The following is a 12,027-nucleotide window of genomic DNA, read 5'->3' as shown; positions in this document are numbered from 1 at the left end:
ATTAAGGAACAAAATTTGAGAAAGAGGGAAAGGACTTGCTGGAACAATTATGAAATAGAATACAAAAAGGGAGGCGTGAGGAAGTCAAGGAAATAAGTAAATGAAAGATAATGATATGAAAATACTGGATGTTAATGTTTTTTAAATGTTATTGTTTAGTTGTATTGTTTTTGGGTTTTTCTTCTTTTCTTTTCTTTTTCTTTTTTCGCTTTAGTGTTGTATTTTTCTTTATTTTTGAAGTATTGTAATCTTTTTTTAATATTATTGTCTGTTTTTCTTTTTTCTGTAATTGTTAAACTTTAATAAATATCTTATAAAAAAAAAGAAACTGATATGTAGAAAATGTAACTTGACATTGCACATACTTTTGTAAACCAAGAAATCTTTTATTAAAAGTGTTTTAAAAAAATCCAACTTGTATACTCATATTTCAAATAATCTAATTCAAAGTAGTGCAAAAGCCTTGTCTTCGTTATTCAATAAATGCTTCCTAGTTTGTTTCAAAAATATCTTGCCACTGTCTTTTTCTGGTTTATTTTTATAAAATGTGTTAATGTTGTCATTGACACAAATTCCCAGTGTTTATCAATCCATTCTATTGATTGGTTGGTTTGTAATCTTCACTTGCTTGCATACAGTAACCTTGATGCTTTCAACATATAAGAGACAAGTTCCTTGTGTCCATTCCTTACAATGCAGTGTTTTTAAAATCATACGTTGATAAAAGTGCTGTGAGTGCCAGCACATAATGGATGCCATGGGCAGCAAAAACAGTACTTGGTACTGGGGAGGACTGTAAAAAGAAAGGGGAGGAACCTTGCATATATGTAGCTGGTCTCTTATTAAACTATCAACTTTTTCCCATTTTTAAAATATGCTGGTGTTTCCACCACGTATGAAAATAATTCCCATTTTTTGGCATTTCCAGTTGAATAGTTCTTTATCTTCCGCAGTGTCCCCTGTTCTGTATCCTGTAACCCTCCCCTCAAATTGTTTAAAATGGAGTTGTGTAAATACACTTCATGTCAATTTCTAGTAACACCGTTATGTCACTGTGTCCTGCTGCTCAAAGCACCGTGCAACATCTGAAATACAGTCAGTTGTGAGCAAAGAGCTCTTTGATGTAACTGATGGTTGATACTGAAGGTGTTATGTACTGAGCTTGGATCCTAGAACAATAGGCAGGTAAGATCCTAGAAGGCAGCAACTTGATTGGTCTGCAGGAGCTGCCCAATCCGGGTCCAGGAGGAAGTCAATCAGCAACCTGACTGGGCTGCAGGAGCAGCCCAATCAGGCTCCAGGAGGGGAATTGAATCAGCCAATCATGCGGGACCCATTGTGTAAATAATGTATATATAGCCAGAGGTTTTGGGGGGAAACTCATTCACTCACTGATGACCATGAGCTGAAGTAAAGAGCATGAAATCAACACTCAACTCCAAGTATATTTCAGAAGGAAATGAATGCAGTGAAAAAAGTGGAGGGATGGGAAAAGAGAGTAGAAATTTATGAAGTTAACTTCCAGATTCAGACGACTTCAGGAGTCCTTGTGAGCACTCCTCGCTTTTGATTAAGGGATGTTTGCTCATTTGATGTGTGTACTATCCATGTCAGTGGCAGACCTTGGGGTTTCAAATTTCAGTGGTGCTCTGTACAACACCAACATTTGGCACGCCCCCCCACCCCACCTCTCACCTTCCATTACACATCGTAGTTGTGGCGCCACCAGAGGAAGGTGAAAGTCAATGCTGTCCATTTGGGACAACATCTGATAGCTGGCCTACCATAGTATTCGGGATTTCACAAGAGTGGACAGCTGACTTACTGACACACACTCAGCATGTCTGACCCTATTTGACAGCTGGCGTGCAGTAGCAGTTAATGTCTGACACTCTCTGATATATATCTTACAATGGAAATGAATCAATATTTTATTAAATGAATTCATTCACTAAACCAATCACAAGAAGCAAATATTGGGCTTGGTATATTCTGTTAGCCTTTAAGGTCTTTTTGCTGTTTTTACTGTAGAACATCTGCTTTGCATGAAGAAGGTCCCAGGTTCAATCCCCAGCATCTCTATGTAGGACTGAGGAAACACTCCTGTCTGGAAAACTGGAAAGCTGCTGCAGGTCAGTGTGGATGATACTGAACTAGATGGACCATTGGTCTGGCTTGATACATAGCAGCCTTCTGGGTCTCTGCAGTTTCACTTTCCATGGTGCCCACATGTTTCTTTTAAAGAGAGGAGCTGTAGCTCCATGATAGAGCCTCTGCTTTGCATGCAGAAGGTCCCAGGTTTAATCCCCAGCATCTCTGGGAAGGGCTGGGGTGTCCCCTGCTTGAAGTCCCAGAGAGCAACTGCTAGCCAGTGTAGACAATCTGGAGCTAGATCTTGGCATATGAGAACTTCCTAAGTTACTGATAAAATCACCCTCTTAAAGGAAACTTCTAAACTTTAACACTCACCATGTGTAGCCAAATGTTGGTGGTTAAAACTTGGTTCTTTTCATCCTGCCAAAGGAAAGGAAAGGAACAAATCAATGTTGGTTGTTGTTCTTTTTATTTTTATTTTTAAAAAGCTGTTATGAAGAGTTATTGAAATAGCTTTCCTCTGCTATGAATCTCAAATAGCTGCCTGCTCAAAACCAAAGGATCCTGCTTGAAAGGCATCTAGTTCCTTCATAATACCTTGCATCAAGCACTTTCAGAAATAGGTCACTGACTAATGTGAATTATCATTCTCGTTGATACAGGGCATCAGGCTATTTATTGCTTATGGGTTATCCTGTGTGACGGCTCAACCAGATCCTCTAGAGCAGGGATGAGTTCAGGATTTTCAGATCAACTCTGGGGGTTTTTAATAGATCTACTGGAGGTGCAAAAAGCACGCAGCTAGAATGAATGAACTGGGTTCCTTTGCGCACATTCTGAACCTAAGTTATTGTCTGCCATGCCAGACCTTAACTGGGGCCACAGTCCTTGTGCACAGAAAGCCCATTCCTGGTTAGCATTCTTCATTTCAGCTGCTTAATTGCAGTGGCAAAAGTCATATCATTGTTAAACAATTTGTAAGTCCAGAAACACTCCTTGATCAACTGTAAAGCACCCAGAGATTCCACTCTGCCTCCTGCCCAACCCTTCTCTGGAGAAGTCATCAGGTGAACTTGGAGACCAGAAGCAGCCAGCAGGGTGCGCTCCGGCTGTTACTGGAGTACAGTTCCCATCATCCTTGACTGTTAGCCATGTTGGCTGAGGCTGCTGCAAGTTGGAGTCCAAAAACATCTGGAGAGTGCCATGTTGGCTACCCCTATCCTAGGCTGAGAGTTGCTTTCAGACATTGAACAAATTAGCTCCCCACCAGTTGAATCCACAAAGCCCAGGAGAAACTAGGGATGTTTACATGTGTCAGAGGCTCAGGAGCAGAAGAGCAGGGGAGAGAGCAAATAGAGAGCGGAGGAGAGGAATCAGAGGGGAGCGTAGGGGAATATGACAGTGGACCGAGAGATTCCATGAGCTTCTCCAGCGAATCTGAAGATTCCCAGGAGGGGGCGCCTATGGTAAGGGCGAGGCGAATCCCAGAGGGGACGATCCATAAACAAGGAACCAGAGGGGAGTCCCAAGGGAGTAGCGGAGCAGTAGGGCCAGTTCCCCCACCAGAGCACAGTGGGGGGGAAGAGTCACGTGAGTCAGGACCAGCTTCTCCTCCATCGGGGAGTGGGGAGACGGAGGGAAGGCCAGGTCCAGCTAGCCTCCCCGAAAGGGGGAGCAGTGACACAAGTGTAACGGTCAGAAGGAAAGTGGGAGGCTGCGCGCGCGCGCCAAGTTCAAATGTGGAGGAGCGCGGGACAGCAGAAAACCCGGATTGGGAGCCAGGTCCTAAAGCCCGAAAGAGGGGGGGGGAGGAGTCGGGAGAATCAGCGTCAGAAGAATCTCGGAGGGCTGAGACTCCGACTAGCAGAAGGACCCAGAGAAAGAAGGAACAGAGGAAAAGGTGGAGTAAGGCTAGAATCGTAAGCTGGTGTCAGGGGGAAGGAGATTCAGATGGGAGTTCTACAGTCTGACGGACAGATGTAGCGTTGCACGCTGCGCGTCTAGAAATGAGACTGAACTTCAATAAAGACTTTTAAACTTGGGCAAGGAGCAGCGTTGGTCTTGTGTGAGCTGGGACCTTGGGCAGTGCTGACAACATGTATTAAGTGAAGACATGAGAGGGACTGATGGTGCTCACCCATCCTGTACTCTAATGCTGCTGTGTCTACTGGCCACACACCCTTGCCAGGTATACACTTGACATTGCTAAGAAATAAGGATCACTTCCACATGTGTCCACTTATAATTCCATTCCACTACATTTCTGTATTAATAAGATTTATAAAAAAAACAACTGCACAATTTATTTAAATAGGTAAATTTCTAAATACATTTTCTCTTAAACTGCACATTTTTTTTTAAAAAAATGCAGTTTTCATTTTCTTTGCTTCTTCACTGCATCAGAAAAGCTGAATCAGTTCTACTCTAGTCCAGAAGGTGTGGAAAGAGTCAGTTCATAGCAGAATCAGAAGATCCAAATCCTCAAGAACTCTTTATAAAAAGGGGGGTGGTCTTAGACGGTGGGAGGGAGAGGCTGAAAGATATGTTGATGTATCTCATCCCATGAGATACAAAAAATCTCATAGGAGAACTTTTGGTTCAACTCCATCTTACCACCTGCCTCTCAGGAATAGCCCCAAACTAGAATGAGAGCAAACAGGTCATCCTCTGAGGCTTTTGCTGTCACCAGCCCTACATGTGGGGAGACCAAGTAAAGACAGAGGCCTGACAAAAAGAAGAGCTGATCTAGACCCATCATAATTAAGACGGAGAAATCTGTGTTACAGAGGAGTGATGGCAACAAGTGAATACCGACTGACCCATCCACAGCTGGGTCCAGCATCTGCCCATGCATACCTATGTATAGCTGGATCTCACCCACCCACCCCGCCCCGCTTAACAATGAATGAAAATACAGAGGTTCCATATGGGCAACAGACCAAGCAAATTAGCCTCTGGATTTGGGTTTGCAGGTCAATTTGGCGTCTGTGCCTCACAGCTCAGGTGTCCTCTTGGGTGGATATTTTGTCCACGAAGGTTAACAGCAGCTGTACCCACAGTCCATCTGTGACAAATAAGCACTGCCTTTCAGCCAAATGGTTATTTAAGAACCTTGGTGAAAATAGACTTTCTTTACCACCAGGACTCCCATTGATGCCTGAGGAAAACAATCCATCACTCTTTATCTGTGTTCTGTTTCCTTGAAGGCTTTGTTCATAATGGCTTCCTAAAGGTGTGGCTTGTTACCACAGCGATTCACAACCATACCTCATCCATGTTAATTGCAACATTATTACTTTCCATGCATACAGAAATGTGTGTAATTCATCAGACAAGCAAATGGCTATTGAAGGGAGTAAAAAAATGGAATAAATGAAAACCCTGCTTTCCAAGGGGATGAATCCATTAAGCCTTGAACACCTGCCTGGTTAATGACATCCCCAGAAAAGCTCCACGTTGGCTGCCCAGATGCTTCTGAAACCAATTCAAGGTGCCAGTGCTAACTTTAAAGCAGAATGGGAGGGGGTGAGCAGCCCTCCAGATGTTCTTGGACTCCAGTTTCCATGAACATCAGACAATCTGCCAATGGTTGGGGGGGGGGGCTGGCTGGCATCGATCTGTCTTGGGAGACAATGGAAGAGTGTGGCTTTGGGGGTGAAGTCAAACTATTGGAGAGTTACAGAACCTGCTGGGGCTGTAGAGACTGATACGGGAGAGATGTTTTCTGGCAGCTGGGGCAGGTGAAGGCATCTGGTTGTGCTGATGCAGTTGTGCTGTGGCATTTCTTCTTTCTGTGCTCCTCCCACTAGTCATTCCATCTCTGGTCACTGCTGTAGATACATGACCTGACTGAGGCACTGCGTCTTCTGCAAGGCATTCCCACATGGCAGTGTTAATGTTGCCAGCTGTCATATCTCATTTGCAGACTTTTTTTATAATCCAGAGGTGGTCTGTCAATGGGCTTGGTGCCTAAAGCCAGCTCCCCATAGAGCATGTTCTTGGGGATCCTGCCATCTTCCATTCTGTGGACATGAGCAAGCCAGCATAGAGACAGGAGTGTGAATGTGCTGGGGATGTGGGCTTAGGGGAGCACATCTTGGTTTGAGACTGTGTCAAGATCAGTTGAGAAGGCCCTCCTGGTCATTTCACCACCCTCAAAAGTCTGTGGGTGGCAGTTAAGGACAGGGCATTCTCTGTGGCAGCCCCTAAGCTGTGGAATCTCCTCCTCATTGAGGTGCGTCTGGCTACTTCATTGTATTGCTTTGCTCATACGTTGAAGACATACCTCTTTAACCTGGCCTTTGACACCTAGGAGAGATAAAGTAGAGCTGATGTCCTGGACTGGCTGGATGCAGAGGAGTGGGGGGAGGCACCAGGTAGGGAACCCCTAGGGGAAGAAGTGGTGGTGGGATGATGATAAGTGGTCAGAGGGAGAAGAAGGAGCAGACTGGGAGGAGAAGGTGTTTGAAGCAGAAGAGGTAACAGGGTTTATGGAGCAGGAAGAGGCTGTGACAGAGAGCAGTTCATACTCCAAGGCTGGAGAGGAGAATGGCCAAGAAGCAGAGCTGAGACAGACTGCTGAAGAATCCAGAGACTCTCCCCCTCATGCTACAACCAGCTCCCCTTCCCCCTGTTCTCCTAGAACAGAGATTGGTTGTGCACAGACACAGTTTGTGAATGCTTGGGAAAGACCCTGGAGAGCAGAAGCCTTAGAAAGTGGTGGGAAGCTGGGGACTTCAGTCCTCACCACTGCTTTGTTGAGGCAAGACCTAATGGGAAGAGCTGCTGGGGTCACTAGACCTGCGTTGTTTTGCTTCCTTTGAATAAAGAGCTACCTTCACATACACCATGCTTTTCATTGCTGACCTATACCTGACTCCAGCTCCTGGCAGAAGCAGAGATATAGTGATGGGCAGGGTGGGTGTATTTTTATATTGTTGTCCCCTGCCCTGGAGCCTTGTGCTTGAAGGGCTGGTAAGTAAGTGAAGTGGGACTCAAATAGCTGAAGGAGCACCTCTCACAACGCTAGCCTGCCCATGTCTTCAGATCCACCATGTGGGTCTTGCCCCGTCACTGGGTGAAGTTTGTGATGTGGCCACAAGGGAGAGAGACTTCTCATCCACTGGATAATGTTTGTGATGTTGGTGCCAGGTCAAAACTCACTTATTTGTCCAGGTTTTGTGCTTAGTCTGACCTGTCTGCCGGCTGCCTGTAGTGTTTTTATTTACAAGAATGCTGCGTTGTTTTAAAATGTGTTATATTGGATTCATTTTGTTTTTCCTTTTCCCCCACATACTACTTGCCCTCTGATGGAAACAGGAGAGGAGGGCAGGCAAGGAGATGAGGACACCATCCCATACCTGCCTGTGGATCAACTCAGAGCTGGCCCTCCTGCTGCTCTTTTCCTTCTCCATTCATGTTCCAAAGAATTAAAAGGTCCTCCATTTTCCCAGGAAGAAGACTTAAGACAACTTATTAGGTTGAAATATAATGAATCGGAGACTCTATCAATCAGCCAAATAACTAAGTACGGGAGGAATGAATGATGACATAAGAGGGAAGCTGGGTTTGTAAGCCAGCGGGTTATTTGCTCCTCAGCCAAGGGTGGGGGAAGTGTCTCCCTGCTGTCCAGGGTTCACCATGATGTGCAGACCAAGTACCTGCAAGCCTCCACCTGTGGGTGATGACACAGGAGTACCCCTTACTCTCCCCATCATGTCTCAGGGGAGCCGTGAATTAAGGGCTCACCTTTCCTCACCTGCTGCACTGAATGCCAAAAAAGGCAAAGAATGCCAAATCAGCACAAACTGAACAGTGTGAAACAGGCAAAAGCAGGAAGTCCCAAGTGCCAATTAGGAGCTCCCCACCCCCGTTTCTACTCAGCACCATAAAAGACGGCTAGCCAAAGTCCACACTATAAAGGGAAGGAGGGAGGGCAGTGTAGAAGAGTGGGCGGAGTAGCCTTAAATACCAGACTAGCCTGCACACTCCCACTGGTCTCTCAGGCCCACCTGGTTTCAGGCCCTGTCCCAAAGAAAAAGACCACCTTGAGGTCTCTTTCCCCAAGTGGGGGGGCATGAGGCAAATCCACATGCACCACTGAAATCCCCACTCAGCCATGGCGCTCACTGCGGTGACCTTTGGCCCATCACTGCCTCTCTCAGTGTAACCTACCTCACAGGGTTGTTGTGGGGATTAAATGAGGGAGAGAAGCATGAAAAGCTCCTTGGAGAAAAAGGTGAGAGACAAATAAAATAAATAACACAAGTGTGGAAAGCCATTAACTTTCATTTCTTTCTTCTTCTCTGAGTATATATCACCTTTTATCATTCTGTTTTTCAAAGGCTCTCGTCTCTCCCCACCCCAATGCATTTTCTTGTGGGCCCATCCCTTACATGGCTTTAATTTTTAAAATGAAAGATTTGTAGCTTAACCACTGCATTTTAAAAATGACTGTTGTACATTGCTTTGGGGGCTCTGGTCCAGCCAATGACTGGGATATAAATCAAATGGCTGTCTGTCTGCCTAACTGAAAGAATGAAGACTCAAGTGCCTAGATTATTGTTTTTTCTTCTCTCAGGGAGTTATCCTGAGTTTACATGAGCTCTTAAGAGCCCCATGACTCAAATGTCATGACAAGGCATCAAGAAAAATGGGAGTGGAGAACCATGTACCTTACTCTTGTTCCTGAATCACTAATTTGTACAGTTTGGCAGAGCTCACAACTGAGCATCAGTGACGAAGAAGCAACTCCAGGCAGTTGCTGCTCACTCTCTCCCTTGTGCATTTCATGACTTTTAAAATTCGGGATGTGTAAGAGAGCATTCTTGGGCATAATAGCTCCCGCTCAGATTACTGCACCAAAGATTCCCTTCCCTCAAAATGAATCTTCCAGCCCCTTGTTACCCAGACATAAAAATAGCACAGCAGGCCGAAGTGCAACCAATAATGCTGCTGTCTGCCAAACAATGAACAGGATGGATTTTCCTTTTGCAAAAATATCAGTCTTCATATTGGCAACAAATAAGATGACTATTGAAGGGTGAATAATTCCAATGGGTTGTTGTTGTTGTTGCCAGCGGGAGGGGGGCCCACAGCTGCATACAACATCTTAATGAGCAGAAAGACCACAGTGCCTCAGGAAATCATCTTCCAAAGGCCAAACCATGTGTTATCCCTTTGCCATAGAACATCAGCAACAGTTTCAATACCAAAAGAACATGTGAACTGAAATGCAGCCATCCTTTGAAATTTGCATTTCTCTGAATTGCAATTCTCCTGCCACATAATGTGTGCAAAAAATACTTCCCTGCAAAGGTAGATAAATGCTCAAATAATCTTCTTTGGAAAGGTTCTGATGAAGAACAAGATGAGTCAATTAAAGACTTTGTGAGGAAACAGAATGTGGAGTTCAATACAAGGTGACACGGGAAAGGGAGGGATCTGCTATACAGGACTAGCTCCTCATGCTACAGATTCTACAGATACAACTTCTATAAAAAATGGCCTGTAGTGAACACATACTGCAGCACACACACACCATGCTGGTGTCAAAATGGCTGTTCTGTTGTGGTTTGGCAATCTATTGTGGATGCTTTATTCAGAATTCCCTGCAGGCACACATAATAAACAAGGAGGTGGGTGAAGCTAAAAACGTAGGATAAATTGCTTTGTATAAAGAAGTATTCATTCAGAATAACACAGTGAATTTATAAGCTCAAGAACAGGTCTCACTTCATGTATCACCCACCAATCTACCTGCAAGGCAGAGTTGCAAATACCCAGGTGACACCATTAGAAAAAAGTATATGGTACAGATAGGGATGGAATGTTCTAAACATCTTGATGTGGGCTAATCTGCACATTTCATTGGAGATGTGTTATAGCTCAGTGGTTGAACATCTGCTTGGCATGCAGAAGGTCCCAGGTTCAATCCCTGGAATCTCCAGATGGGGAAATAATCTCTGTGTGAAATTGTGGAGAGCCGCCATATAGACAATAATGGACCAAGGGGTCTAACTCAATAAAAAGCAGCCTCCAACATCAGCTGGACTCGTTTGGTTATGTTAAAATCTACATTTCTTAAAATGAACAATTACAGTTGTTGGATCATATATCAGGCACATGCAATGTATACATATAGGGCACTGTTTGTGTGTTGTGCAATATACAAATTCTGTACATAGTTCAATATATACATTACTATTTTTCTAGAAAAAAAAGAGGTGGCGGAATGCCTCCCTCATTCTCTTAGAATGGCAATGGCACCCACCTGAGAGGTGCTGGAACTGAGTTCTGGTGAGTTCCAGCTAGAAAAAAGCCCTGAATATAAACTCACTGGTTTTTGTATTCCCAACCACAATAACTTCAACTCTAACCCTCCTCCCTCCCAGTCCCAGGCCACATCTACTGATCATCACCAGGCTGAGCTGACAAAGACCTCATCCTGAAACCTTAGCGCATGGGTGGGGAACCTGTAGCCCTTCAGATGATACTGGACTCCAGCTTCCATTATCCTAGACGATCAGCTATGCTGCCTGGACCTGATGGAGGTTATAGTCCAAATGCGTGAATAGCTCAGTTGGTAGAGCATAGGCCTCTTAATCTCTCAGGATCATGGGTTTGAGCTCCAGGTTGGGCAAAAGATTCCTGCATTGCAGGGATCCCTTCCAACTCTATGATTGTATGAAATTTGGAAGGTATCATGCTGCTTCCCCCTGGCCAAGAGTGGATTGAATGACATTTTCTTCCATCCCTATCAAACAGACAGGAAGTAGCAATGAGTCTACATCATCAGTCAGAAGTCTCAGGTGGCAAATATAATTTCAGGACCACGGACTGAGGCTAACATGCAATTGAACAAAGAGCCAAGAGCAGGGGGAGCTAATGTGCTGCTGTCCAGATATTTTTGAACTACAACTCTCATAATACCTGATCATTTGCCATGCTGGTTGGGGACGATGAGAGTTCTAGTCCAACAACATTGGGAGATGCTACATTGACTACCCCTGGCCTAGAGTATAGCTCCAGAATTGATCAGAACCCTACTGAAAGTTTAAATAGTAATGCACAGGGCAAGGGGGTGATCTTGGCCCTGCATTTCTGGAGAAGAACTGTCATTTGAGGGGGAAACACTTGGGGACTTGTAGCCCTCCAGATTTTATTAGACACCAGCTCCCATCATGCCTGGCCATTGGCTATGCTGTCTGGAGCTGATGGGAGTTGGAGCCTAAGAACATTCCTGACTCTCAAAGCAGACAAATGTGTGCAAGATGGATTCAGTGCTCTGGTTCAGTTTGAGGAAGCTTCTTTATGACTTCTTGGCTCCCTGCTCTTATTTGTTTGTTTGCCCATAGGATGAAAACTGTCGTCTTTGGCTAATGCATGCCATAAATCAAGGAAGAAGAATTATGGATGCAAGGGAACTGCTGTGAAATTATCAGTGAACCCATTTAGCTGATGAGAGCAGCTTTTAATTTACTCTACTTTTATTTTCTGCTTTCTTCCAGCCCTTCCTGAAGCAAAGCTAACCCTTTCTCCTCCATCAGTCATTGACCAAGTAATGACCCTCCAACTTGCAGGTTAAATTGTTGCACAGTTAATTGCAGTAATAGGTTAAGACCAAATAATTAATGAAGGGATGTTCATTGTGGCCAGTCAGGCATGGGAGGCCATAAATTTTGTCTAACAGAGTTGAGTGCCAGCATTCTTGCATGGACAATAAAATGAACTCTGGGCAGGAAAGAGGTGTTTAAGCATTAAACAGTGTGGCCTTTTCCAGCGAAATTCTCATACATTGCTACTTCATCCTTCACTTAAATCAGAATAAAATGAACAGGGGAGGGGTTTCTATATTTCTGAGCAATAAATAGAAGCATCTTGCTAATATTTGCTTTTTGAGGGGTAATTAAATTCAAGGTTTGGAATTGAAAA

General features: G+C 44.4%; 1 protein-coding gene across 3 annotated transcripts in view; it reads right to left on the bottom strand.

The window, feature by feature from the left end:
• CHRFAM7A (CHRNA7 (exons 5-10) and FAM7A (exons A-E) fusion) overlaps window positions 1–12,027 on the bottom strand; it is a gene marked incomplete at its 5' end in the record, with an annotated part of 92,848 nt that overhangs the window by 45,343 nt on the left and 35,478 nt on the right. For 2 of the 3 annotated variants that reach the window (XM_083586731.1, XM_083586730.1), the window contains one exon: window positions 2,470–2,514. In XM_083586731.1, coding sequence (XP_083442857.1) covers window positions 2,470–2,514 — 45 coding nt within the window. Of the gene's footprint in view, window positions 1–2,469; window positions 2,515–5,033; window positions 5,252–12,027 lie in introns of those variants that run through there. The other variant, XM_083586732.1, reaches the window with a different exon arrangement.

The sequence above is a fragment of the Podarcis filfolensis genome, assembly GCF_964270895.1.
Source record: "Podarcis filfolensis genome assembly, chromosome: 14".
Lineage (NCBI taxonomy): Eukaryota > Metazoa > Chordata > Lepidosauria > Squamata > Lacertidae > Podarcis > Podarcis filfolensis.
Note: the sequence above shows the minus strand (reverse complement) of the source record. Positions and strands in the feature narration are given on the sequence as shown.